The 27796-nt window shown below is 33.2% G+C and overlaps 1 protein-coding gene across 3 annotated transcripts in view; it reads right to left on the bottom strand.

The window, feature by feature from the left end:
- Window positions 1-357: 357 nt before the first annotated feature.
- The window catches only part of LOC127859921 (uncharacterized), a 40348-nt gene continuing 12909 nt past the window's right edge, over window positions 358-27796 (bottom strand). The window contains exons 2-8 of one of the 3 annotated variants that reach the window (XM_052397523.1): window positions 23480-23660; window positions 22787-22855; window positions 22150-22338; window positions 4114-4209; window positions 3140-3235; window positions 2589-2694; window positions 358-1872 (exon numbers count right to left, since the gene is read on the bottom strand). In XM_052397523.1, the coding sequence (XP_052253483.1) occupies window positions 1464-1872; window positions 2589-2694; window positions 3140-3235; window positions 4114-4209; window positions 22150-22338; window positions 22787-22855; window positions 23480-23570 (1056 nt within the window). In that variant the 5' untranslated portion in view covers window positions 23571-23660 and the 3' untranslated portion in view covers window positions 358-1463. Of the gene's footprint in view, window positions 1873-2588; window positions 2695-3010; window positions 3236-4113; window positions 4210-22149; window positions 22339-22786; window positions 22856-23479; window positions 23661-27796 lie in introns of all 3 variants that reach the window. The other 2 variants (XM_052397522.1, XM_052397521.1) reach the window with 2 other exon arrangements.

Below are 27796 nucleotides of genomic sequence, written 5' to 3'. Positions count from 1 at the left end.
GTGGGGCTCAATTACAAATGAGTTGTGGTAAATATGATAACATGCATAATTATGACGTCACATTGAAATACACAGCGTTCTTAAAATATATCGCTTGAGTTCATGTAGGATATGATCCCGACAAGAAACACAACAAGTTAAAAACGTTTGGTTCATGTACTTCATTGACTTACTTATTTTAATGGATATGTATATACAAGGTGAGTTGCACATTAACGGGGACACAGGCGAACGCAATAACTTTTGTGAATTTACCTGTTTGAAAATATATTTACTAATGGCTACAAATGTTTGCCAACAGAGGATACTTTGTGATAACCAGTGCAGGAACTGAATTTGTTTCATTACATAAGCCAGTTTGATATATGAGCTTTATTATCCCTTATTCATACGTCACCGATGTAAATCAGTGTAAACCGTTGCCAGATTGTTACAAGTATTAGCGGCAACAAATAGCTTTGCCTTTTACTTGGTTATTGTCAAAACGTTTTATTTTTAACAAGCAAACAAGCAAAGCTTTGATCTGTCCTTTGATCGCACATAATACATAACTTTTGCAACCATGCCCTCACTTCCTGTATTATGGTGGTCATATCGCACAGCTAAATATAGAAATTACCCTAGTCATGATATTGTAATTGATCAATTATTATTCGCCTTACAAATCCCCGGTTTGATATACTATTTATTGAAAATATAATTTATTAATTTTAATAATCCCAAATAGTGTATATCCAATCACAATATTTCACAAAATATTATTGAAGTGTTTGTTTTATTATTCTGAAAAGTTTAACTAAAATTTCATTAATGAGCAAATACATATTTGAACAATACATATTTTGGAATGTTATTGTAATATAATTTCATTTCTCTAAAGAGATGTGTGCGTATTTTCAATTTCAGGGGAAACATGGGAAACTATGACAACAATCAGAAAAGTTACTTATCTAACCGCGGTCAAAATGTATGACTGCGTTCTCGTCTGTTTTTGGTTGTACTCCCTTTATGAAACTTTAAGCAAACAGAACGGAATATAGCTTAGATGTCCCAAACGTCCGTCTGTCCGTTTTTCCGTTCGTCATAGTTTGAAACTTCGGCTGTTAGAGGGCTGAAGTATGAGAGCATATTAGCCATCATGCGAACGAGCCTATAACTATATCGATTTGAATGTTTTCGGCAAACCCGGAGGTATGGCAGATAATTAAAAAAACGAAACAGTGTAACTGTGTCGCGCTTTACAAAACATTCATTGATGCTTCAGGACTAACACATAGTCACTTGTGCAACTGCATATGTTGGATCAGTTTTTTCAACATAAGTATATCTTATAAAAAGGGGAATGCGGGATCACCCGAGTCCTATGGACACATGAATACGTGTGTTACATGTTAAAATTAAACAATAAAAATACACACTTTTAAATCATTATTAAACTTATAAAATGTGTTCTCTATTTACAGTTATGTTATCCCCAAATGACCGTTAACATTTCCAGTGCCGTCCTGTTGTAATATTGTCACGGTCTTTTGCTTTATCAACGTGGACACGTCGTATGCGTTTTCCATATTTGAATCGCTATCGCGTCTCTGATTGGCTGGGACAATTGCCACGTGACTGTAAGCCTTCACCACCGCCACCTGGCGTTTGGATTTATCCGTTGCTCTGGAATTGGAAATCACGTCGTATTCGCCTTCTATAATGGACGAACGAGGCCGTGCCGTTCTAGGACCGCCCGTTACTGCCACCGAGGACGTGGCATATTCGCTGATGTCACTAACTTCGTAGTGTTGAGCATCTTTAAAATTTACGGAGTCCGCCGTTTTGGAGTTGCCGTCGGAAAAGGTTGGCCTGCGGTCTTTGTTCGGTTTCCTGTATGGCAAACACACAATAATTCTGATTTTATCCTACAGTTAAATGACTTTATAGAAGGAAACTATAGGTGTCATGTAAACTTGTACTTTGCATGCCTACAAGCCAAAACACTGCTGCCTCATTTACATAACCGACTACTTTCTTGACTTTTCACTTCTGATTAAAGGTCAAAGGCAGTTATGACATTTTGAAAATTTATCACGTTCAACTGTATTGCCAACCCAATTCATGCGTGCCTACATTTCAATACATACAAGCATTGAAATAATATATTTCAAACCAATTTATCGTATAATAATAATAATAATAATAATAATATTATTATTATTATTATTATTATTATTATTATTATTATTATTAATATTAATAATAATAATAATAAATAATAATAATAATAATAATAATATTAGCCGCAAATTATTTATTAGTTTCTATGGATGTTTTAACGGAATGCAAAACGAATCAACAAGCAGCACGCAATTTCCCATTGATATTACGTTACCAGATCGCATAATTCGTTCAGTTCACGAAGGTGAGTGGCTGGGCATTTTGGAGAGCAGTTACATTAAAATATGACGCATTTGTGTGTTTAAGATAAATTATTATAATCAAATGTGAATAACGGTGGTTAAATGTATGGCTCCAATGAAAGACATATATTCAGTACCAAGCGAAAAAGAAAAATATAAGCTTCAAAATACACAAGGTGATACCGTTTGATTCTGAAGCAGCAAATGACGGCGACCACTAACGCCGTTACCACGGCAACTCCAACGCAGATAAGTGCTATGAGGATTTTCTCTTCCATCACTGGTTTATCTGGAAAAAAAAACACTGAGAGCGCATCATTTCAGTTTTGCTCGTATTTTATATCATACAAATACATTATAGTTATTATTAGCCATATTCAGCCTTAAATTTACAATAGACATATAGCATTATCGCACAAAACTGAACTATATGTTAAACTCACTAAATTGCATAATGTTCTTAGATTCTGCGGTGTATTAAACACGCATTAATTAGTATGAACTAAACGTTTTTGAGAACTTTTATTTTGGGACATGGGGTTGGCTTCAGAGGGTTGTGGTGGGAGGAAAGGAATAACAGACTCCTAACACAGCGATCGAACTACCCTTGGCACGACTTTTATGGTCGCTAGTGGAATTGTGCAAATCGGACGATTTGTTTGCTGCGCTAGTGGTTAAATCAACGCCATCGTTGGTTTCCGATGTAACTAGTGACGTCACAGACTCTGAGGTACCCGCTGATGATGTCACGGGTGTGCTCGGTGACGTCGGATCGTAGTTTGGCACCTTCGACTCTTGTCCGCTGTATTGTATTGTGTTGTGAACAGTTGCTGAAAGGGTGAACAAACAGATTGAACATCATTCTCGCTGATCGTTCTACTCGATAATTTAAAAATGCGTCGTTATTACATTACGCACTAAACAACGTAACGTAAACCCCGATCCTGAATACCGCATTAAAATAGTCATAACATGAAATGCTAATTAATCTCTCAATATTGTTATTATCGAAATATTGGTTTCGTATATCGGTTTTTAACATATGAATTAACAATACATTTCCTTTCTTATGTATTGTAATTACTATTTAATACGCTCTTAAACTGCAAAGTGTTGTTGAGTTGACTAAACATACAATAAATCGAAATGTAATATCGACATAATCTTCGTCAACACCACGAGAAGTAACAGTTTTTTACATATGAATAAACAACATATGGTCTTTCTTATGAATGGCAATAATTGTAATATGCTTTAGAACTGTTAATTGTTCTTTATTGACTAAAATTACAATACATCAAAATTTAATGTTAAAATAATCTTTGCAAACGTCACCACCACCACAAGTAACCTATTCATCAACAAAAACAACAGCAACATTATTATCATCAGTATCATCTTATCATCTTATTTTCATTCTTCATCTTCATTGTCAGCAAAATCATAAGCATCAAGAGCACAAAACAACAGCGACAGCAGCAGGATTACCATCACAATCACCATAATTATAATCAACAATGACAAGCATAAGCATCTTTGAAATAATTAGTGCAAAATTCATTACCTTCTTTAGCTCCACAGTCATTAGAAAAGTCTCCATTCACGAACGCGATTAAACTATAATTCATATTTATCTCAAAATTATTGTGGTTGAATAAACATTCGGTAAACAACGTTTAATCGAACGTTTTAAGTTATTTCTACTTACCGTTTACGCAGACAGACGAATAGCTTTTGGTACAGTTGTCTTTTCTTAACTCGCCATGATGGTTGAGCATTAAACAATGCACTATGAGTTCTTCCGCTAGCAAAACAAAGGGACAATAGAAACAACATAGCTTAAAAGGACCGTTTCACAGCTTTGATCTTGTATTGAAGTTTATCATATTATGCTTGATAAATGTAAACATTGGAACTAAATAGCGCCAGTAATAAAAACACAAGACTAAAATAAAAAATAAATAAAAAAGTAATCCTCAACTGGGCTCAAACCACTGACACTTGGAATTAAAGTCTAATATATAGACCACTCGGCCATCCGTGCTCACACAGTAGGTGGTGTATTTTATACTTTATATAAGCAATCCTCGTAGTGTCAACAAATATAACGATAACAACAGTACTCTCCAAATGATTCAATCTTTACGCGGTTGTAACGCGTTATAATTTTCGTGTTTTTGAATCGTCAAATTATATATTATATATTCTAAATATGTTAAAACATGGTTAATGTCAGAATTATTGTTACCTCGCAAGTATCATAAATGTAACGAAAATGTGCGAATCTGAAACATTTTTTTTTCAATTTGTCAATTAAAAAAAATACATGAAAAGGGCCCTTTAAAGTGTTTTATACGTATAAATAAAATGATAGAAGTATTTGAAGTGTATCTCACGAGATTCATTCTATACACAGTCTTAGGACCGTTTTATCTAAATGCCGCATCGGAAATAAGCGCTCGGAATTTCTTGTTCTTTCTTACGTTATGCCCCAATATAAATTTCGTCTGTTTTTTATAACAAAGCATTTTATAGATTCAAACATTTACTTTTTACTATTTATTTGTATTTAAAAACAGTTAATTCGAGTTCTCTTTATTTATTCGTTAAATCATACTACAGATTATAAACATTTAATACATGTACAACATCAAAATTAAATGTTAAATCTAGTGTTAAACTAATCTATAAATGATGTCTTATAATATGTTTCAAACATAATTGTATGACATATTATACAAATATATATCAAATGTTTGCAAGCGTGCTCTTTGTATATGAGTTTTATTAATGATAACAATAATTTATAAATTTACAGAGAACAAGAAAGAAAGAAAACATACACATTCTATTGCTTAACGTACAAAAATTGTACAAGAAGTAATTTGATTAAAGGTTGATAAAAAAAGGCACGAATTGAGAATAACACTAAATTGACAAGGGGGAAAATTCCTATTAATGAAATGAAAATATAATTGAAGTAGTTTCTCTTTATTTCTTAACACTCTTCCCGACCCACCCACCCCCCCCCCCCAAAAAAAAAAATATGCGAATTTAAAGCTGCAAGGCGTTTTTGACAGTTAAGCCCATTTTATTAAACAACGGGATTTCCAGAAGCGGATTTGATTGATAAGTGTCGACCTCTTGGTTTCATTTTTTTCAACAACAGTCGAACAGTAAAAATAGCTGAAAAGCGTATTAGGACGCTATTAAAACTGGCTTTAAAATGGCGTGGAAAAAAGAAAAAAGGTGTTTTCAACAAGTATTACGGGCCAACGACGATTTTTCTTCTAAATCAACTTAATATCGAGGGGTTAGAGCCAGAACGTGGTAAGTGCACTTTTTATCAAAAATCAATTTTTTTTGCACGTTTAGAAAGCTATTCAAATACTCTTAAATTTGCACTATTCCCTGGAATCATATCTTGTATACAACATAGTATATCCGACAGAACCAAGGTGCACTTAGTGCTTATCGGCAAATCCCTTGTATACCAGAATGCTTTATATCCTTTGCATGACTGCAAGAAAGCTTTAATAGCACTTAAGCCTTTTTGGCACAATATGTTTTCATACATATTGAGAGGTAATACATGTGCAAAAAGGATTTAAGCGCACTTAAATCATTTTAACATAAGCCAGTTGTGCCCCTTATTCAAGGTAAAAAATATAATATGAAGCCCTTACCTTGTAAAGGAATTACTGTATCTGGTTTATATCAACAGGAAACACAAAATATTGTGCTAATGGGTAATTAGATAGGGAGAAACATGACTTTATCGGTGTTTATGTTGATAAAAGACACTGTTCTCCCACTAAGATGGTAAAATAATATAATTGTTTCAACACCTTTCTCATTGAAAGTTCTTTCCTATAGAGAGAAGATGTTTTCAAAGAAAACTACTTTTACAGTAAAAGGTAAGATTTTTAGGTATTATATTTGTGTGTAAAAAGCTGTCTATTATAATTAAAATACTTAAATGTTTCACATTTGGGCTTGAAAGGCAGGTAGAAAGTAATGCTCATCTTTTTTAGATTTTGCAGTTATTAATTTTATACTTGTATTACAGGTATATGTCTCTCTGACTTCAGTGCCATTTGATATGTTCACCATAGACAGGCTTTATTGCAGATGTATACTTTTATGGTTATAGCATTCAAGCAGTTCATTACACATTGAAAGTTTGAAAAAGCATGTTAAAGGCTGTGCATCTATTAACTTATTTTCAAATAAACGATTAACATGCCAAAGGTGTGCTTATATTTTTACAAAGAGTTCATATCAACGTCAGAAGAACGTCTTATGTTCAAACATAACGGCATAGGGTTTTACGACTGATCTGATTCGACGTTTCACAGACTGCGGAAAACCTAATTGATAAATATCCCAGTGATCATAAATTGGAGAAATGGTAGGTGTGCGAAAAAGAGAACTCCTTAAAATAAGTGAATCCACAATATGACGTCATTGGAATGTGCGTTTAAAAACGTCAATCTATTTGTTTTAAAGTATAAACTGGTGGACAAAACTTGTCATAGTGTGCGCATCGTTATAAAAAAATGTCGAATGTTTAATGATAAACACATGTTTTGTGCATATTCTGAAAACATAGAATATTTTAATCATTGTTCTTATATGTTTACTGTAGTGAATAACATAATATCTTTAAATTTTCATTGCAAATAAAGAAGTGAAACTCCAGGTGCTGGAGCAGTATTGCATGTAAGTGCCTTGCAATTAGTTGGTCATTAATTTAAGGCAAGTGACCAATTGCCAAATAGTACAACACAGCACAATACAAAACAACATAAACATATATAAGAATAAAGGGTCACCTTGGAACGGTCAACCTCACACTTGGCCCAGCAATATTCATGATACATAAAAGTGTAAATAAAATTTAGCCTCATAGCATTGCAACTCAAATTAAACAAAAATAAAAGGAAACCAAAACGCATTCATTTTAATTACCATTTAATTACTCAATGGTAGGGAAGAGAACAGAGCAACTAAGTTACAACTTTTTGAGGAACGATGAAATTACGACCAAGTGTCAACTACATACCTTATTTTTAGAAAAAAATAATGAGAATATAGCAAACCAACTTTTATTTGAATAACATAAATCTTTACTCAAATTAAAATATATGAGGCGTAGGTTAAAACTAAACCCATACATTCCAGACTAGGTAAGCAGCTAGAAATTCTCGCATGATTTCTTGGCTTCCTCAACTGACTTTTTTTCTCCTGGCAGTAATTGATGTAACATTTTGCAGTCAATTTGTTTACTAATAACGACGAACACATATTTTATAGAAAATGTGTAAAGATATATTCATGTTCTGTAATCAAATCCCTTATCAGTAAAACAAGGCAACAATTTTTCCCCATACATGTTGGAAACTGACACAGATTGAGCAATATTTAAAGGACACGTTCTTGATCGTTCTTGTTGATGCCCTGTGTAAGTGTCATTTTCTTTACAGATTAAGATGGAACAATATAACATAAATTGGTTGAAAAGTTCGCAATTTATTTTAACAAATATTATTAAAGCGAGACCATACGATCTTTGTATGTGTTAAATTGTAATATATTGATTAAAATATGTTACAATAACGCAACATAGGCAAGAAAAATATACATTGAAGACGAATTTCATAAAATGCAGCAAAGACAAATTAGCGCCCTGAGCCGATTGTGACGAATATATTTCGTACATATTTTCCTACAATAACCGAAACATTCATCTTTTTTTTAGGTTCGGAGTGAGTGTTCGTGCGTCGTATGAATATATATCGTTGCAGGAAATTAAAATGATCCGTAAAACAAAATTAAGATTCACATCGTACATGCATGATATACATGCTGGCGAACTCGGCTGTACAGACATTGTCGATTTCAGAATTAAATGTCAGGCTTATTTCGCATTTTTCGACACATGTCCTTCTTAACTGTTATTTTGATTTATATTGAAATATATGTATAATAAGTTTTTACACGTTTTATATAAATTCATAAATATTTGCCAAAATCGTACAATGTCGGTTTAAAACGGAAATAATACAGTTTATGAAATAACATAAAATAAATATTAAACACAGATACGCATGTCTATTAAAACATGCCTACTTTAAATAATATACAGATTAAAAAAACAGTAAAAGCATGTTACGATACCATACAATATGTACTGCTATATATTTGTATAATTTGTAGTTACCGGTATATGTCTGTTTTTGTTTAATTTAAATTTGTTGCTGTATTAATTTATTTTAGTTATATCACTGACTAATGTCAGTCAACCTTCTCACAAAATATGTGAACAAGTCCCTTCAAAATCTTACACTTTCTTCCTTCCATGACCATCCCAGCCCATATGACAATAAAAATGACCCACAGGTCAGTACAGGGGCTAGGTGGGTGCCATACTTAACATGGTTAGAAGAGGCAGAATGAAAAAAACAATGAACAATTATTCAAAGCAAAGTTAAATATATCAATATGCTTAAATGTATTTTGAAACAAATATAACTAGTTAATATTAAATGATTTTGAATAAACTAAATTTATACAGACATGTTTGCATTCATATTTAGATGTACAGTGGCATTGACATGACATTTACTCCTCTTTTTTATAAACTGCACTCCTCTTTTTCCTATCTCGTTCCCACGACATACTAACTAGAGGGAACGAGTAAACTATGTCGTGGGAGTGATTTATTAAACCGAGAGAACGAGATACAAAAAAGAGTAGTGCAAAACTAAATAAATGAAGAGTGCAATGAAAAAAGAGCAGTGCATTAAATAAATGAAAGTGCATTAAACACGTTACTGCACCGCTCTTTGTTTCGTTGCACTCCTCTTTTATTTAGTTTTGCACTCTTTGTTTTTATCTCGATCGTTCCCTTAACTTAGTAAGTTGTCCCACAACATAGCTTTCTCGTTCCCACGAGTTAGTAAGTCGTTCCCTTTAAATAGTTAAAATGCACCCCTCATATATTTACTGCTCTTTTTTGATTTCACTCCTCTTTCATTTAGTTGTGCACTCCTGTTTTTTTCTATATCGTTCACTCGACTAAGCTGACTGTTTCCTCGAGTTCGAGTTAGTAGGTCGTTCTCTCAAGTAAGTATGTCGTTGGAACGAGATAGAAAAAAGAGGAGTGATTAACAAAAAGGAGTGAATGTCACCTATATGCCAACGTACTACTGATGATCAATACATGCATCTTACTGGAACGTTTTGAACAACTTTGATAGAGGATCACCCATTGATCATTTATGCGAAGGTTTGTTCGAATCTTCCCAGTGGTTGAAGTGGAGATTCGAAGCTGTTTGTAGACAACACAAAGAGAAGCCAATAACCACGTTAGCTAACTCTCAGTAGAGGACCAAAATACAAGATGCAAGGCAAATACTAAAGCACAGAAGATTTAACAGTATGCAGCCGATAAAATTGTGATCAACCTTCAACTTAGGTAAGTCTCGGTTAATCTCTTAATTGTGTTATACAAATTATGTGAACCTCGTTTTGTGACCAGCTTTTACCACTGCATTCACATTTAAACAACTGCTGTAGAGAATCACTATGCATTTACAACATAGCCATCAATTTAAATAACCTAAGTGACAAGACGGTTCAGAATATAATAAGTTATAAGTAGTTTTTGGTCTATCGATGTGTTGAAAAGGATGTTGTCCCTGGAGTGCGGAATGTAAAGACTCCGGGATCATAATTAACAAGGATGTTAGTCAATATATATAATATGAAACCTATTGGCATTGCATTTTGAATGCCCTGATGTTGAATATTATGTTGATATTTATAAAATCTATATAACCCATGCGACCCTAAACCATTCAGGCTATATTTCATTTGACTACATAACCTAAGTGACAAGGCGGTTCAGAATATAATAAGTTATAAGTAGTTTTTGGTCTATCGATGTGTTGGAAAGGATGTTGTCCCTGGAGTGCGGAATGTAAAGACTCCAGGATCATAATTAACAAGGATGTTAGTCAATTTATATAATATGAGCCTATTGGCATTGCATATTGAATGCGCTGATGTTGAATATTATGTTGATATTTATAAAATCTATATAACCCACGCGACCCTAAACCATTCAGGCTATATTTCATTTGACTAAGTTAAAACAATCAAAGCATTTAAAGTGTTCATAAGCTTTTTCTTATATTTGACATGGTAACCTAAGTTTTGAATACACTTTACTTAGATTTCATCTGTGTTGTGATATTGTGATGATACAAATTCTTACCAAATGTGATAAACATTTAGTCATAAGGGTAGCTACTACAGTTGTTACACCTTTAGCGTAACCTTTTGACCTGTTGACCAGGTTTTTGATATCAATTGGCCAAAATTTTACTTTGATTTCAATATTGTCGAGATTAACCGAAAATCGGAGTTTGCTTTATTAGATATGTGCTGTAACTTTGCTCTACTTTGCTGTCGGTTTCATGAACTGTAATGAAATCAGTGTAGGTCCCGACTTTGATGGCATGAAAGTATTAAACTTTGCATGTTTTGTTGAAGAAGAACTTTTATTTCGACAAATACATATACATATTTACACAGTTGAAATAGGCCGTTATGGTCCTTGTTCAGCATATATCATATCATTCATATATCCATAATACATGGTGTTGCATCAAAAACGTTATAGTTGAATAAACGATAATGTTCTGAGTGTTACATTTAACACCTAATACAGACTTGAAAAACTTTGTATGCACTCTTTCAATCGGCGTTGCTCGAGAAAATCCCCAAACCTCAGCACAATAAAACAGTATTGGTTTAACTATTTTTTCAAAGAGATCTAAAATATGTTCGACAGTATTATTAACGTTACTGTAAAAAATATTTTCTGAGTTTAAATATCGCTTTAAGAGCCTGCCCGGACAATGTTCCATGTGATTCCGTGAATAAACCTCCTGATGTAAATATTATAACGAGATAAGAATACTTATTCACAATTTCTATGTGGTTTCCATCATAATAAAAGTTCAGATTATTTGGAAGTCTACCACCTTTTATAAATATAAGTACTTTGGTTTTATCCCTATTAACAGTTAATTTTCTTTTGTTACAATATGTCGATAAACAATCTTAAAAAAAATGCAGTTCTTCTGCTGAATTTACGAAAATCACAATGTCATCTGCATACATTAACAGAAAAATCTTAAGAGTACCAATATCAACACATTCAGCACCTTTTAAGAAAAGTTCATCTTCTAGATCATTTAAATGTTGATTTACCCAGAAAAAATGGACATGAGTTAATTAGAAGCGAATTAATAATTTTCTTCGTGAGGTAATCACCAACGGTTTGGAGTTCCAATGAATAGGAATTAAATACAAGCATCAGAATAGCAAACCGTTGGTTATTACCTTAACAAACAACGTAAGCTATATATAATTTTAAATCAAACATGATTGTTTATACATAATATGCCCTTTTTCCACAAACAATACATTCATTTGTTTTCATGACGACAACACACTTAAATAATAAAAACTTTTGTCAGGTTCATTAAGATTATTTGAGGAAATTACATTCAATAAAAATATTAAGCTTATCATGCAAAATGCATACCAAGTAAACAAGTTTGGTAACTTATGTATGAACATTTTACTACTCAAATGTGGTTTCACTGGGCCTTATGCAGAAATATGTTTGTCAAACGTCTCCTATATCACATATTTATGGACACACATTTTACTGAACTGAACATCTGTGAATTCTTGAATTACCATGACAACATAGGGCTCTCTTTCCTTTTTTATGAAGTAAACGTAAAACGCTCAATTTATTTGGAAATAAAATCCAACAAATAATAAAATTGTGAGAAATTTAGTCACAAACTCCTCAAAATTTTACAAACAATATTCAACTACTTGTAGAAATTGTAAAATGATGATTTTTATGCATAGGTATAGTAAAATATTTTCGAAAAATGAAATCATTCATCATATGAGCAACTAAATTCTGACAGGTTTAACTGTATCTTCAATGATCCATAGTCAATACTTTTGACAAACATTAAAATGTTTGTCTATGTGAGTTTTGTTGTGTGGCTAGACACATAAGTTATACATTGAATTTTAGTTCTCGTGTAAGAAATGAAAGCCTTATATTTTTTCCAAGTTTAAAATCTTTGTCAATAACAATGGTGCCATGTCACATGCGCATATGATTCCCTATAAATCATACATATTAACAATATTTGACATTAAAATGCATTTCATGAAAATGCAATTTAATCTATTTGAAAAGAAATTATTCAAGCTTTAAAGAAAATATACACATATAAACGGATAAGAATACGAAAATCTACTCAAAATTGCTGCCCTTGCCTCGCTCTCTGCCAGTACTACATTACTCAAGTGTTTTTACTTTCGTCACATGATCTTTCTGATTCAAGGTATTTCCGTTGTAAAAGTGCATGCTTACATCTTACTTTGATATCTTTAAAGTGACTCCTAATTCAAACAAATCTGGATCCCCATGCTGACTTTTTAAACAAGGGATCTCAAGTTTTACTATACAATTTACTGACGGTCCAATGCACTGGTGTGGTTTTTTAGCGGAACTAACGTTTCAACACTGGTTTCACCAGTTTCATACTTGTAATTCCTTAACAACACGCAAATTCGTTGAATTGATATCCCCCTTCTCCTCATTTATATATATATACCTATGAAGTTTCATGTTAAAAAACTTAAATAGTTTCTGAGATATAGCTCTAAAAAGTTTGTGGTAGACAGACGGATGAATTTAATTTTGAATATAAAATGTCTGTTAAATGTCAAACAACTTACAAAGGCTGGTTTTGTAAAATAGTGTGGATATATTAGATTTGTGAAATGCTTGCATCAAAACTGTGAGATGGCTTACCCAGGCCACACGCAAAGAAGGAAAAAAAACCTACATCATTTACAGGTTTTGATAGCAGAATAATTCCATAATGTATTGCAGTATAACCACATGATTTGTCGCAAAATAACCTTTAATTTCAAACTCTGTCTACATTAAATAGGTAAGGGTGGTTGAAGAATGATAATTAATTAAAGCAAAGTTAAAAATGATTCTGTAAATTGCATTGACATTGTACACTTGTTAAATCCACTTTATACTGCAATTTGAACCAAAATGTTTGCTGATGCCATTTTAATAAGTCCAAAGGAAATTATTGCTTATATTGAGGTATAAAAACCATTGAAAACAAAGGATAAAAAAATTATATACAGAAATATGCAAGTTCTATACTGCCATAGATGATCTAGGAGATAACATAGCACATGTATGTATTCTATATGATTAAACTATATATGTCAGTCATACAAATAATTTGCAAAGTATCTTGTGGAGCTTGCTTAAAATTGTATAATAAGTGTACGAACTGAATGTTCTAAAAACAAACCTCTTTAACCATCGGTGGGTTTTCATACTCAAAATACGTTTTCCAAGTATATAATCACAATGATGGTATTGTTAAGTCTTTCAAAAATCACTTTAAGTTTCAATTAAACATTTCTCATTATGAATAACATTTTCCTAGTTGAGGAGAACACTTCTAGTTATTAACTAGTGGTTGAAGTATGCATTCATGACTCTGTATTGAACTACTTGAGAACAATCTACCATTCATCCTCCTCCAGTCTGAATGTTAAATAATTAAAAGTGTTTTTGGAAGAGAGCATAACAAAATTGCCAACTAAAATGTTTTTTATAGATTAAACAATGTCTAGCATCAATATTTCATGTACAGTAAATTGTGGCCTTCAATTGATTGCGTAAAATCTACTTAAGTTTACATGGAAGGCAGATTGTTTGCGTGAAATCTACTAATGTCGACATGGGAGGAAGATGCAAATAGCATGAACATACAAAAACATGAACATGTGTGCAATTATATCTGCCATCAATTTTCTCGCTGCATACAAGTATGGAAAGGAATCTAGATCAAAACCTCTGGATAAGACAGCTACAGTAAAACGAGAAGGTCAACACACACCCTTGTTGACTGTGAGTACTTAAATAGTGGATGGCTGGAAATAGCAATTTATAAAAATTTCATCCGTTTTCTGAATTAGTGGTTCTTGACTGACTTCATAGAAATATATGTTGAATGATATTAAGCACGAATCTTTCCCCACTGCCATGTCTTGATAAAGATACATAATTATGTATATTTGGCACCTATTATACATATTTCCATGTGAGCTGGTAGGGTGTTGGTTGTGAAATTCTGTCTAAAACGGAATTTTAAAAACACATAATGAGACAGCATACTTTGCACAAGAAACAGATTTTAAGATACGATGTATAGATCAGTATTGTAAAGTCAGTAATTAGTCACTAGCCTTAAACGGACAGTCAACCAGATTGACGAAAAAAGAAAAGTTCTAAAATACCGTTCTAACTCTAACCCTGCGAGTAACTCGCAGACTGTTCAGGTTTTTATGCTGTTCGCTGCTAATCATTATCTAAGGGTTGAAAATGAGGCCTTTACAACTTGCATCTTGTTAAATAGGAATTTAATTTAATAGTATTTTGTAAGAGACTTAAAATGTGTATAAATATGTATCTAAGTTAAAAAGGGTTAAACAAGAGATTGGACTCTGCACTAGTCTGAGCCAAATGTAGGTCAGCGTAAAACAGCAACATGAGGTAAGGTTAGAGTGGGTGTGTTGATAGTGTTCAAGGACAACATTCATGCAAGTATGAAAGCTTTGTAGGAAACATAATTGATATTCTATGGAATGTGCCATTTTGTGTTAACCATGTAGAGATGGAAGGATGAGTCAATCATTATATACCTCTCAGTAAGTCAATGCCGGAGCATACACAATATTTTCGGATTGGGTCTACTTTTTAATATATTACTGTAAGTACCACATACAATTTGGTGTCACAATCAAGATCAACGGAAATAACAACTTGTGAAGAGCGGCAAGCAGATCTGGTAAACGAAAGGGCATACTTAAATGTTGACTGTGAAGGACCGATAGTTAAGTATTGCTATTATGAACATCATAGTTCATAGATACAATAACAACCAAATTAAACACGATAAGAGTTAACAACTTAACAGATATATCAGATAGTCACTAACAAATTGTCCTATGTATATTTCGCTCCGGATGCATACAAACCTTGCTAATTTTGACCGGAAAACACTAGTTGGACTGCCACGATCATGCTGACAAGCAAAACTTAGAAAGGCAATATACATGTTATAATATTATCTGCAACATAGCACGTTTTTAAATCGCCATACCCTTAAGGATGTGTCCTATTGATTGTTTATATTTGTATACAACGGAAGTTTTGCCTAACTGCTCCAGATGCATTTGTTTTGTTATTAAAAATCAATAAATCAAAAAGAAATGTAATGAAATAGATTGTGGGTAAATGACATGTATTATTTTACAAAAATTAGGTCTATGCCTTGCACTGTTAACTTCTAGCATTTAAACAATATATCAGAGGAAGATAAAACGCTGCAATTTGCAAAACTCGGATATGAATAAGAAGAGCAAATGAACGAAAAATCAAATGCATACATCGTTGTAAAAACTAATTTCTTTGTCAAGGTATGAATGGCCATGATTTAGTTGTATTATGCAGAGAACACACTGACCTGATTGTTGTATAAAGCAGGGAACACATTTACCTCAGTGTTGCATTATACAGATAACACATTGACCTGATTTGTGTATTATGCAGCCAACACATTAACCTGATTGCATTACGCAGCGAACACATTCATCTGATTTTTGTATTATGCAGCAAACATATTGACCTGATTTCGTTGCATTTTGCATTTTGCAGCCAACGCATTGACCTGAGTGTTGCAATATGAAGCAAACACATTCACCTGATTTAGTTGTGTTATGCAATGGCCACATTGACCTTTAGAAGTATTATGCAGCGAATACATTGACCTGATTTAGTTGCATCTTGTTTCAAACACATTGAATTGAGTGTTTAATTATGCAGCATTCACATTCAAGTGATTGAGTTGTTTAATGAAAAACAACACATTGCTGTATTATGCAGTGAAAACATTGGCCTGTTTGATGCATTATGCAGTGAACACATTGACCTGTTTGTTGCATTATGCAGTGAACACATCGGCCTGATTGTTGTATTATGCAGTGAACATATTCACCTGTTTGTTTCATTATTCAGCAAACACATTGACCTGATTGTTACATTATGCAACAAACACATAGACATGAACGTTGCATTATGCAGCGAACACAATTGTATCTGATTGTTGTATTATGCACCAAACACATTAAACTGATTTAGTTGTTTTATGCATTGAACACATTAACCTGATTTAGTTGTATTATGCAGCAAAAACATTGACCTAATTTCGTTGTATTATGCAGCGAACACATTGTCCTGTTTGTTGCAATATGCAGCGAACACATTGATCTGTTTGTTGCGTAATGCAGTGAAAACATTGACCTGTTTGTTGCATAATGCAGCGAACACATTGATCTGATTATATTATGTAGTGAACACATTGACCTCATTGTTGCATTAGGCAGCAAACACAATTTGACACGATTTAGTTGTATTATGCGGATAACACATTTACCTGATTTAGTTGCATTATGCAGTGAACATATTTACCTGATTGTTGTATTATGCAGCAAACATATTGACCTGATTTATTTGTATTATGTAGTGAACTTATTGACCTGATTTGGTTGTATTATGCAGAAATCATATTCATGTGATTTAGTTGTTTTATGCAGCGAACACATTGACGTGATTTAGTTGTGTTACGCAGCGAACGCATTGACCTGGTTTAGTTGTATAATGCAGCAAACACATTGACCTGACTTAGTTTTATTGTGCAACGAACACATTGACCTGGTTTAATTGTTTTATGCAGCAAACACGTTGACCAGATTTAGTTATATTATGCAGCAAAGGCATTGACCTGATTTTAAAAATCTCAATTAGGTTGATGTTAATTCATTATCTACAAGGCTGTCCGGTTACGGTTAGCGCAGTGGTTGGTACATGCACTTCTCACTTCTGCAACCGGGATTCAATCCCCATTCCCAGGGCACGTGAGTTTGGTAGGTGGTCACTATAACGGACAGGTGGGTTTCCTCTGGGCAATCCGGTTTTCACCCCCCCCCCCCCCGCCTAAAGCATAAGACCACACCAAAATTGAATAATTTTCAGTAAAACCTAAATACATATGTAGCTGGAAACTGAAGCTTTAATTTAAAATTCGTTTCAACTTTCATGAGTCTAGTAATTAAATTATGTAGGAGTGTTGGGACACACTATGGGTCTCCACATAATGCAGGCACTGTTCCGGAAGGACCACATGAACTTAGAAAATAATCTATGATTATAATTTTTTTTTTGTAACACCCCGCATCAATTTACGTAGATCACTTGTTTAAGCAATGAATGATTATCAGCATGTTTCTCAGCATGTGACATCCTGCCAATCTCTCTTAGAGTAATAGTTACGTCTACCTTAAGTCTCGAATAGCATCACGCACATCAGGGTGTTATACTTCACTACGCATGTATCACTGTTACCACATTTTTTAATTATATTTAAATGAAGGACATGACCACAAAAGCCAATAAGAAACATACAAATATAATTTAACACAAATAATGCTACATTTATAAATAGAATCAGTCAATATGTTAGGGTCGAATGGTATAACAAGGAGGTATATTACTCAAGTTCAAAATGTAATTCACGCACATGAAATGGAGAACAACATAAGTTTCCCTCCTACCAGTTTATAATACACACATTATAATAATTTTAAACAAAGTAACCATACTAGTATTATGCATGAGGAATTTGAGTTAAAACCTTTGTTGCTATTTTTTATACCGGACAATGGGTATACAATGTATTAAATATTATAGTCTGATCGGGATATATGTTAATCCAACCTCATTCATATTCACATCATTCAGGGATTGTTTTCAATATTTTACAATTGCCATTAACGGGGGATGTGCCGAGTCGTGTAAGGACACACTCATCAAAGCGCAGAGCTATTTCCAGAGTATATCACTTAGATACGAAATGTGTTTGAAAAGCTTTCTTCCAGAAGAAGTTAGCTATTGGTGGCAAAAATTATAGATACAGCACTGAAATCACTATCTTCAGGAACATTTGCTTCCTTTGACAGGCGTGAAAAGCACACTCCCCATAGCAAAACCCCAGATGCAACCATAGAAGATTTTCGTTATCATATAGAATCATTTCCTACTGTAGAAGTACATTACGCTCGCCAAGACACTAAAAGGTGTTTTCTACGATCTGATTTAAATATTCGTAAATTGTATTAATTATACAAAGAAAACTGTAAAGAAACGGGCAGGCAATACATATCAAGTTTAATGTATCGTACAATTTTCTGTGAGGAGTTTAACTATTCATTCCATATAAACAAGAAGGACAAGTTTCAGACGTGCGCTGTGTATAGGAATAAGGCGATAGCAGGCGAGCTAATCACCGAATTGCTTTTGAATACCATATCAAAAGAAAAAACCGAGCTATAGATAAATAAAGGGGGAAAAGTCTCGTGCAAAACAAGGCAAGTCATACCATGTTTCAACATTTGATCTAGAGGCTGTTTTACCGATTCCATGTTCTCTTGTGAGTAAAGTTTATTATAAAAGAAAGCTCAATTGTTACAATCTTTCCATTTTTTATTTACAAATCGCAAGTTCGACATGTTTTTGTGGAATGAAACTGAAGGAAAACGGGGCTCTTTTGAAGAGGGAACTTGTCTTTTGACTTACATGAAATCTCTTCCTATCACAGTAGAGAATGTCTGTTTTTTTTCTGACTGTTGTTGTGGTCAAAATCGAAATAGGATTGTTACTGTTGCATTGATGCATGCTTAAGAGAATTGAAAAACATAGAGACACTATTGAACAAAAGTATTTAGAAAGTGGACATACCCAGATGGAGTTGTGTTAGTGTACATGCTTCGATAGAACGAGCAAAGAAACGTACATCGGTATATGTACCAAGCCATTGAGAAACAATTGTGAAGGTTGCACGAAAAAGAAATCCGTATGGTATAGTGCCGATGAAATACTATGACTTTTATGATATCAATTATGTAGCCAAATATGTACTACCGTTAAACGTTGTAAATGTAAGTGGACAAAACGTTTTATGGACAAAAATAACATGGATAAAACTGCAAAAAAGTGATCCGGGGCGTGTGTTTTTCAGAGCAGTTTCGATGACACCAGTTTTCAGTGTGTGCTACTTAAATCCTCAAAGAAAGGACCTTCTATAAAATGTGACTTAAAACCCTTGTATGATGCCAAACTTCCAATTACAGTAGCAAAGAAAAAAGACCTGCTATCACTTGGCTCTGATGAATAATTCCTTCAGAATATTACCAGTATTTCAAGGATATTCCATCTGATAAGACAACTAGGGGCAGTCTTCTAGAACCAGATACAATGAAAGAAAGTGAAGATTCAAATGTGAAATAGAAAATCTGAATCTTGACTTTCTTCCATTGTGAAAATTGGAGACAAACAAGTCCATTCTGATTGAAATATATGTATTGGTACATGTGTATGTCCTGTTAAAATCTAGAGTGCAAAAGGAAATAATGATGTACTTCTGTATAATAATATCTCGTATTATGAATATTAATATGAACTTGTGCTAAGTGCACATGTTTTGTTCAGTCTCTTAAAAAAGATGCATAACACAGGGCTGTTTTGCCTTAAGGGCACTTAGACCTGATAGGCATAGGAAAAGCAGAGTTCTATTCTTATGCTTAGTAGCACCAAGTGCACTTAACACAGTGGCACACAGAAAAAATATATATGTTTTACCTTTATGCCATAATGAAGTAAGTGCTATTTTGAATACAAAAGCATTAAATATTGTATGCAATTCTATGATGTGTTTATAATGCCATAACAATACTTTTACCTAATATTGTAACATAATATTATGCTAATATTCATATTCAAATAAAAGTTGTAGTTTGTCAAACCTTCTTTTGCATTTTTCTCCACTATTTATAAAAAATTGACTTATTACGTTCTGGCTATAACCCCTCGATATATTCATGTATATTGTATTATTATTTTGTTTAACACTAGAAACTTTAAATTGTGTGTGTCATAAAATTATGTTCTGTTCTGTTTTGATATTTCAAGTAATTATATTAAATCAAATATTGTGTCAGGGTTTTGAAACATTTGTGTCCTTTTTGTAATTTTCTCAATAGGTGACCTAGCATCTTTCAAAGGCGCACTTGATAGTGAAAGAGAACATGAGTCAATATGTAAGCTGTATGAACAAAAAAAAATTACAAGTACAACAAATCAATAACAATGATTTTTAATGTAGGGATCTTAAAAATAGGTAAAGTGTGTGAAAACCAAATTACATATGTTTCGCGTTATGTACGCACGTTTAGAGTTTCTTTTTAAATTATTACATTGAATGTGATACTTAACTCCCGGAAACATTATTTTCCGTCAACAGTTAACCAATATTGTCAAACAGAGTTTTACACGAAGAACAACATGAAAAGCTGATTAATATGCTCAAAGTTACATAATAGACAAATATATACAAACATCGTAAAATAGTAAAACGATAACATGTCGTATTTTTAACTAACCGCTCGCCTCAAGTCCCATTAAATAAAATTAAAGAAAATCGTATTTATTTCAAACGTGTATGATATTTTTTTCATTCTTAACATATATGCTTACACTTAAAATAAGAAAATCCATAGTAAAACATATTTTCGACAATTATAACATAAAACCTTAAATATAATACAAAAACACATCTATTTTGCTCACTAGTCGGTATTCATATATTAATATAAATCCATCGTTGATGTTTCAACATTATGTACTGTACAGGTTAATTTATCACCAAAATTATGCTTTATGGATGATCGTATAACTAAACAATCTCGTTATTGACAAATCGCCGGTTTACCATCGCAGGGCGGGGTAACGTGAACGGGCTGACGGCGGACCGATGAGTAACATACGTTTAACGTTGACGTTTAGAACTTTAAATTTCGTAATATTAAATAAAAAAACCTCTTCCAACATTATTAAATAATATAAATAATACTTCTTATAATAATGATGCTCAAGATAATAGAAGTATAAAAAATATTTATTTGGATTATTATTATTACTAATATTAGTGTTATTACTATGATTATCATTATAATTATTATCAGCATTATATGATTATGATTATTATGATTATGATGATGATGATGATTATTATTATTATTATGATTATTATTTTTTTTTTAATATTACTATTTATATAATTATTATTATTATTATTATACCCTAAGGATAACGAATATACGTCGCTGTTGGTTGTGGTAATGGTTATTATGGTTGTTCGGGTGTCGGTAGTGGTGGTGATGGCAATGATGATGATAATGGTCAGGATGATGTTGATAATGATAATGATAATTATGATGGCGACGACGACGACGACGATGATGAAGATGATGACGATGATGACGATGATGAAATTGATATTGATATTGATATCGATATTGATGATGCTGATGCTGATGCTGATGCTGCTGATGCTGCTGCTGCTGCTGCTGATGATGATGATGATGATTGTTAGTAATGTTCCAATACTTACCCTACATTTTAAACATAAAATACAAATGTACTTACAGTTGAGAAATGTTCCGACTTTCACAGCTTGTGTCCAAAACGACATATTTATAATATCCCTGCTTATTTTAAACTTGTCCAAGTTGGTGTGATTCACTGTGAGTAGTTCCCTAGTTCCACTTGTATGATTCTGACAAATTATGTGTGCTTTCTCAAAGTTGAAAAGGGTATAGTCATCGAATAATGAGCCTATAAAATGAGAGAAAAACATTTTGTCCCGCGTAAAACCAATATTATTCCATTTGAACGAAATGAGGTAAGTGAACATAAAGGTAAATTAATAAACAATATTAAACATAAATATGTAATATAATAAATTCAATGTAAATGAACACTAATTCGGTATAATGACATTGGAATTAAACATTTGTATTGTAAGTTATTGCAGAGACACTAATTTAGCGTTTTGCTGAAGGCCGCCGCCATTGTAACAGTGCACTTATCACGTATAACACCGAAACAGATTATAAGCAATACAGAAACAAGCTTTGTTAAGTACATAGCAAAAAATCAAACAGGAAATATAGTGTTTCCAATTGCTTGGGAATGTTCATTTAAATACAATATATTTTAATTTAATGGCATTTAATGCAAGACTTATGTCTAACTATTCAATGGTATGTGTAATATTACTTACCAGCCTCGCAACGAACATAGGCGGTTCTGGTGTTTTGTAATTGGTCAAGTTTGAAGAATTTGTCTGAAACTAAATTATGAAACAATAGATTTTGGGGTTCATGCCAAAAAGGCACGTTTCTGAATTCAAATGCAATTATTAAATGGACCCTAAATTTAGTGGTATTCAGAAATCTGGAACTATATGCAAGCTACATGAAAGTTAATCGACTAAGTTAATCCGGTGCGGCGGATAACATTTACAAACAATAATATAATTTATTTCACATCGACAAATGCATTCATAAAATAACTCTTTACAAAGTAAAGCAACGTCTCTGTTTGAGTAAAAAGACTCGGTACACATAATAGAGCAATCGTAATCAGTCATCTAAGGAATTTGTGACTCAGGGATGTGAATTGTGGATTACCAGACACCTGATGAATTCTTTACTAATGGACGTTAATAGTTGAAAGGCCTTAACTCCTGCAACGTGTTGTGTTGTTCGTGTAAGGAATTTAGAAATCTAGGTCAAATGTGATCGTAGAATTATACGCGGATTATACGGTATTAAACATATGTGTCGAAATTTCACATTTAATCTCAACCCCGTCACTTGTTGTGAATACCTTAAGCGTACTTAATCGTTTCTAAAAGTATATTATCGTTATCAGTTGCCATGTTTAATACTCCGAACATATACTTGTAATGTACCTGGTATACTTTTGTTGTGGATTCGCACTTCGAAGCCGTAGAGCCAAACGGGAAATTGTATTTTCAGGTCCGTTGTTCCATCCTTCCACATCCCCCCAGTTCAAAATGGTCTGATTATTTTGTCGACATTTTATATACCCGTCATACCACGTGCTCGGCGGGTTGCTTATAAAATTGGCCTCTGGAAAAAAACACATCATTACTTATTGAGATGGCTCTAGCAAACATTGTTCATGTGTTCGTTTGTTCGTTCTTTCCTTTTACCCAGCCTAAATCCCTTACAATACTTGTCCAACTTACTATCACATATAGAGCCTTGATTTTGGAAAACAGGGTTTAATGCTAGTGCATAAAGTGTCAAGCCAAATGAAGTCCGCACAGGCTAATCAGAGACAACGCTTTCCGCTTTTTTTATATTCATTGTTAAAAGAAAGATCTTCTTAGCGAAAATCCAGTTAAGACGAAATGTGTCGTCCCTGATAAGGCGGACTGCACATGAAAATATAGGATGACTCTTTGCGCATATGCATTAAACACCGTTTTCCTAGAGCGAGCGTGAATTAAACTCCGTTTCCCTTGAGCGAGCATGCATAAAACTCCGTTTTCCTAAAGCGAGCATGCATTAAACACCGTTTTCATATTGCGAGCACGCATTAAACACTGTTTTCCTAGAACGAGACTCATTATTGAAACTTATTTTGTCATACAAAAGACACGTTCATGTTTTCAGACATTTTAATAATTTGTCGAATATGCTCATACTTTGGACGCCGCACTTCAAATTTTCCTTTATTGATCCATATCCGGAAAACCACATGCATTAAACCCCGTTCTCCTAAAGCAAGGCTCATGTACAGACTGGCATCATTTCTATTTTTATCTTTGTAAAAGGTTTCCACATACAATGCAAAAGTAAAAGTATGTTACTGAATCGGATCCCATCAAAAACAAATCCAGTTACAATCCACGGAAATTACATTAATTATAACAAAACGAATATTATATTTTTTTCCCATTACATAGAACGATTAATAAAAATTTGACAGAAATTGATAGTTATCAAACTTAGATATCGCAAAAAAATCATTGGATATTACTTAACTGTTATTTAAAAACGAAATAAAAAAAACTATTGTTTGACCATGTTTTTGTATTGTGTTTATTTTTATTGTTTGTGTTGTAGTTGTTATGGTGTCGTTGTTGTTTGTTTGATTTTGTTGCTGGCGAAGCTTTTTTGTTTGTTTTGGGGGTTTGCCTGTTTGTTTGTTTTCGTTTTTTGAGTGGCGTAGGAGTGAGTTTATGTTGTTGACTTTGCTCATTAGTCCATGCGACATTAATGATCACGGAGCAATCTTATGTTTCCGGAAACACATCAATTTCTTCGTCTTGGCCTCTTTACACATACATCTTAAAATAGACTGATAACCGAACATATCCCCAATCATTAATTCCTCATTAACGACCGTGCGGAGTTTCGGTAATTTTGAGTTTCGGTACACATATCACTCTGTTACGAAGTAAACTTTAACATCAACCAGTTTACTTACCTATGTCAGTACCTGCTTCATTACTTAGAAGAATAACACCATTTTTGCCTACTACCACGCTTTATATGCGGTCAGCCTTACGAATAGGCTTCGGTTAGTAAAGCTTATCGAATACCCACGACGGCGTATTTTTTTGTGTAGCAAGTTGCGATATTTGTGTTATGGAAATTCTTTGGTAAAAAAAGCATTATGACTGTTAACGCATGATAATAAAAATACGTATGCAAAACATCATTTTATAAAGAACGATGCATACAAGTTTCATACTTTTACACGGATAGGCTAACGGTGTGAAAAGTGTTTTCAGGCATATGGACAAACGCCCAATGTGGTTCAAGTATACCCCCGACCTCTGCAGTTCAATGCTGGAGGGATAATCACAGTTTAAAACAACATACGGGGATAAACAGAATATAATCAAAGCGCCGTAGGCGCTGAAGGCCTGGTGCTAGATTTAGGGTGCTTTGAAAGAAGTGTAGTGACTAAACTGAAGTAAATGTAAACGGATCCACGCTATTTTGCTGCCAGATACAGTGTACATGTATGCTGATATTATGAAGTTGAAGGTTTAATATGTTACTCGTGCTTAATATGTCTATCTAGTTTTAAACACTTCGACCTTTAAGCTAAGGTCATTCAATGGTCAAGGTCATCATAAAATAGGTCAGTGGGAAAGTCTTGTCCAAAGGGGAGTTATGGACAAAAATAAAGTTAATCCAATCAAGAACCACAAAGTTATGGTGAATGTTAAGTTATTGGGTGCTTTGACTTTGAGTTCAAGGGCCAAGGTCATCAAGAAATATGTCCGTGGGAAGGTGTTGATCAAAGAAGAGTTGTGTACAAATATCAAGTGAAAAAATTATTCTGTAGTATGGAAGTTATGGCAACAGTATAATTTTTCGGACAGACAGTTCAGAAACCATATGCCTGCCTTCGGGGCATAACAACAATGTATGTATGAACAATTTTAAATTAAATATTAGATTTATGGTTGTATTTTACAGACAAACATTTTCAAGAGATGAAGAGGAAGATTCATAAGTAAGGCTAGGTTTCTTTAACTGAAGTGTTAATCGGATATCAAGCTTCTCATTTATACTCTGGAAAAGCAGTATCTAGTGTAGACAAGAGCACTGCCAACGGGTGCAGGACGCTGGAATACAAGTGCTCGACACAGACTAAGTTTCAAATCCAAAAAGAGGAATAGTTTCCTCATGTCAATAGAAGTAGGTCATCACATAATCATTCTACAAAAGTGTTGAATTTCAAGTTGAAAGCTTTTAATGATTGAGAAATTGAAGTCGGAAAAGGGGAATAACTCTTACAAAATGGTGTCAGTAGATGAAGGTGTTGATATTCTACAAGTTCATAGACTTCGAAGTTGAAAGCTTCGATAGTGTTTGAGAAATTGTAAGTCAGTAATAACAAGTAAACTATGAAGGATAAAGTTATGTGCTTTTGTCAGAAGTTTCATGTCATCATATTATATAAGTGCAGAGTGTCAAGTTGAAAGGTAAGACAATGTTTGAGAAAATTAAGTTTTTTGTTAAGAATTTGCCAATATTTCTATGTGCTAAGTCAAAACAAGGGCAGATAATTCCATAAAAATAGGTCACATTGTAACCAGCCTTGTCAGTATGGACTTAACAGGCGAAATTGAGCAAGTATTGTAATTTTGAAGAGGATATCTTTGATAGTCTTTGCGGAAATTGACATTTACAGACAACTAAACAAACGCGGACGCCGACTACCTGGTTATGACAATAGCTCTTGTTTTGTTCTAAAAGTCGAGCTAAACAGGGAGATATTAATTAAGTTATGTGTAATTGGTAGACTATTTTCAGTCAATATAATGAAAATGATGGCATTTTGAAAGGAAAGTGCTAATGATAATGAAATGTTTGAAAATGGTTTTGAGATCAATCTGAAGGAAGGGCAAAGTTACCAATACCGTCGTAATAAATGAGCAAGTACTTAGTGCTGAGATCAATTTAATGGACACAATGTATCAACAACCTGTAGAACATGGAAGGTAATTGTTATTAATATCAAAGCTTAATATAACTTGACATAATGAAATATTAACTAATAATCTAGCTCTACAAAATGATTTTAAAATGTTTGGAACAAGAATGGTGTCATGCAATTCTCGTCATTGTGTGTGAGTATTAACATATGTACTGTAAATGTACAAGGGCTAAATAACAAAGACAAATGCACTAAAAGTTTCAAATGGTTAGACAAAAAAAGTAATAAATGTCTTTTTTATACAGGAATGTCACCTAAAACATACCTTAGCAAAAACATTGAACAGTGGTTGGAACGGAGATATTTATCTTAGCGGACAACATACAAATAAACAAGGCATCGCTTGTCTGAGTAAAAGTCATACAGGAATAGCAGTGGATTACTTGAACGAAATAATGATTGGCAGACAAGCAAGTATAGATATAAAAATACACGAAACACAATTAACATTAATGAACGTTTACGGTCCGAACATAGATGAATTCAAATGTAATAAGAAATAACCAAGATAAGAATACTATAGTCGGAGAGGATTTCAAATTTGTTCTTAACCCATTATTAGAGATAAAAGAAATGGAAATCTGTATACTCACTCCAAAAAAAGAACATTTTTAATAACATAATTGAAAACTACAATTTGATAGACATATGGCATACAGTTAATCATAATGAAAGATAATTCACCTGGCACACACACATAAAACCAGCAATATTTTGGAGATAATATTTTTTTTTAATATGC

The sequence above is a fragment of the Dreissena polymorpha genome, chromosome 15 (genome assembly GCF_020536995.1).
Source record: "Dreissena polymorpha isolate Duluth1 chromosome 15, UMN_Dpol_1.0, whole genome shotgun sequence".
In the NCBI taxonomy this organism is placed as follows: domain Eukaryota; kingdom Metazoa; phylum Mollusca; class Bivalvia; order Myida; family Dreissenidae; genus Dreissena; species Dreissena polymorpha.
Note: the sequence above shows the minus strand (reverse complement) of the source record. Positions and strands in the feature narration are given on the sequence as shown.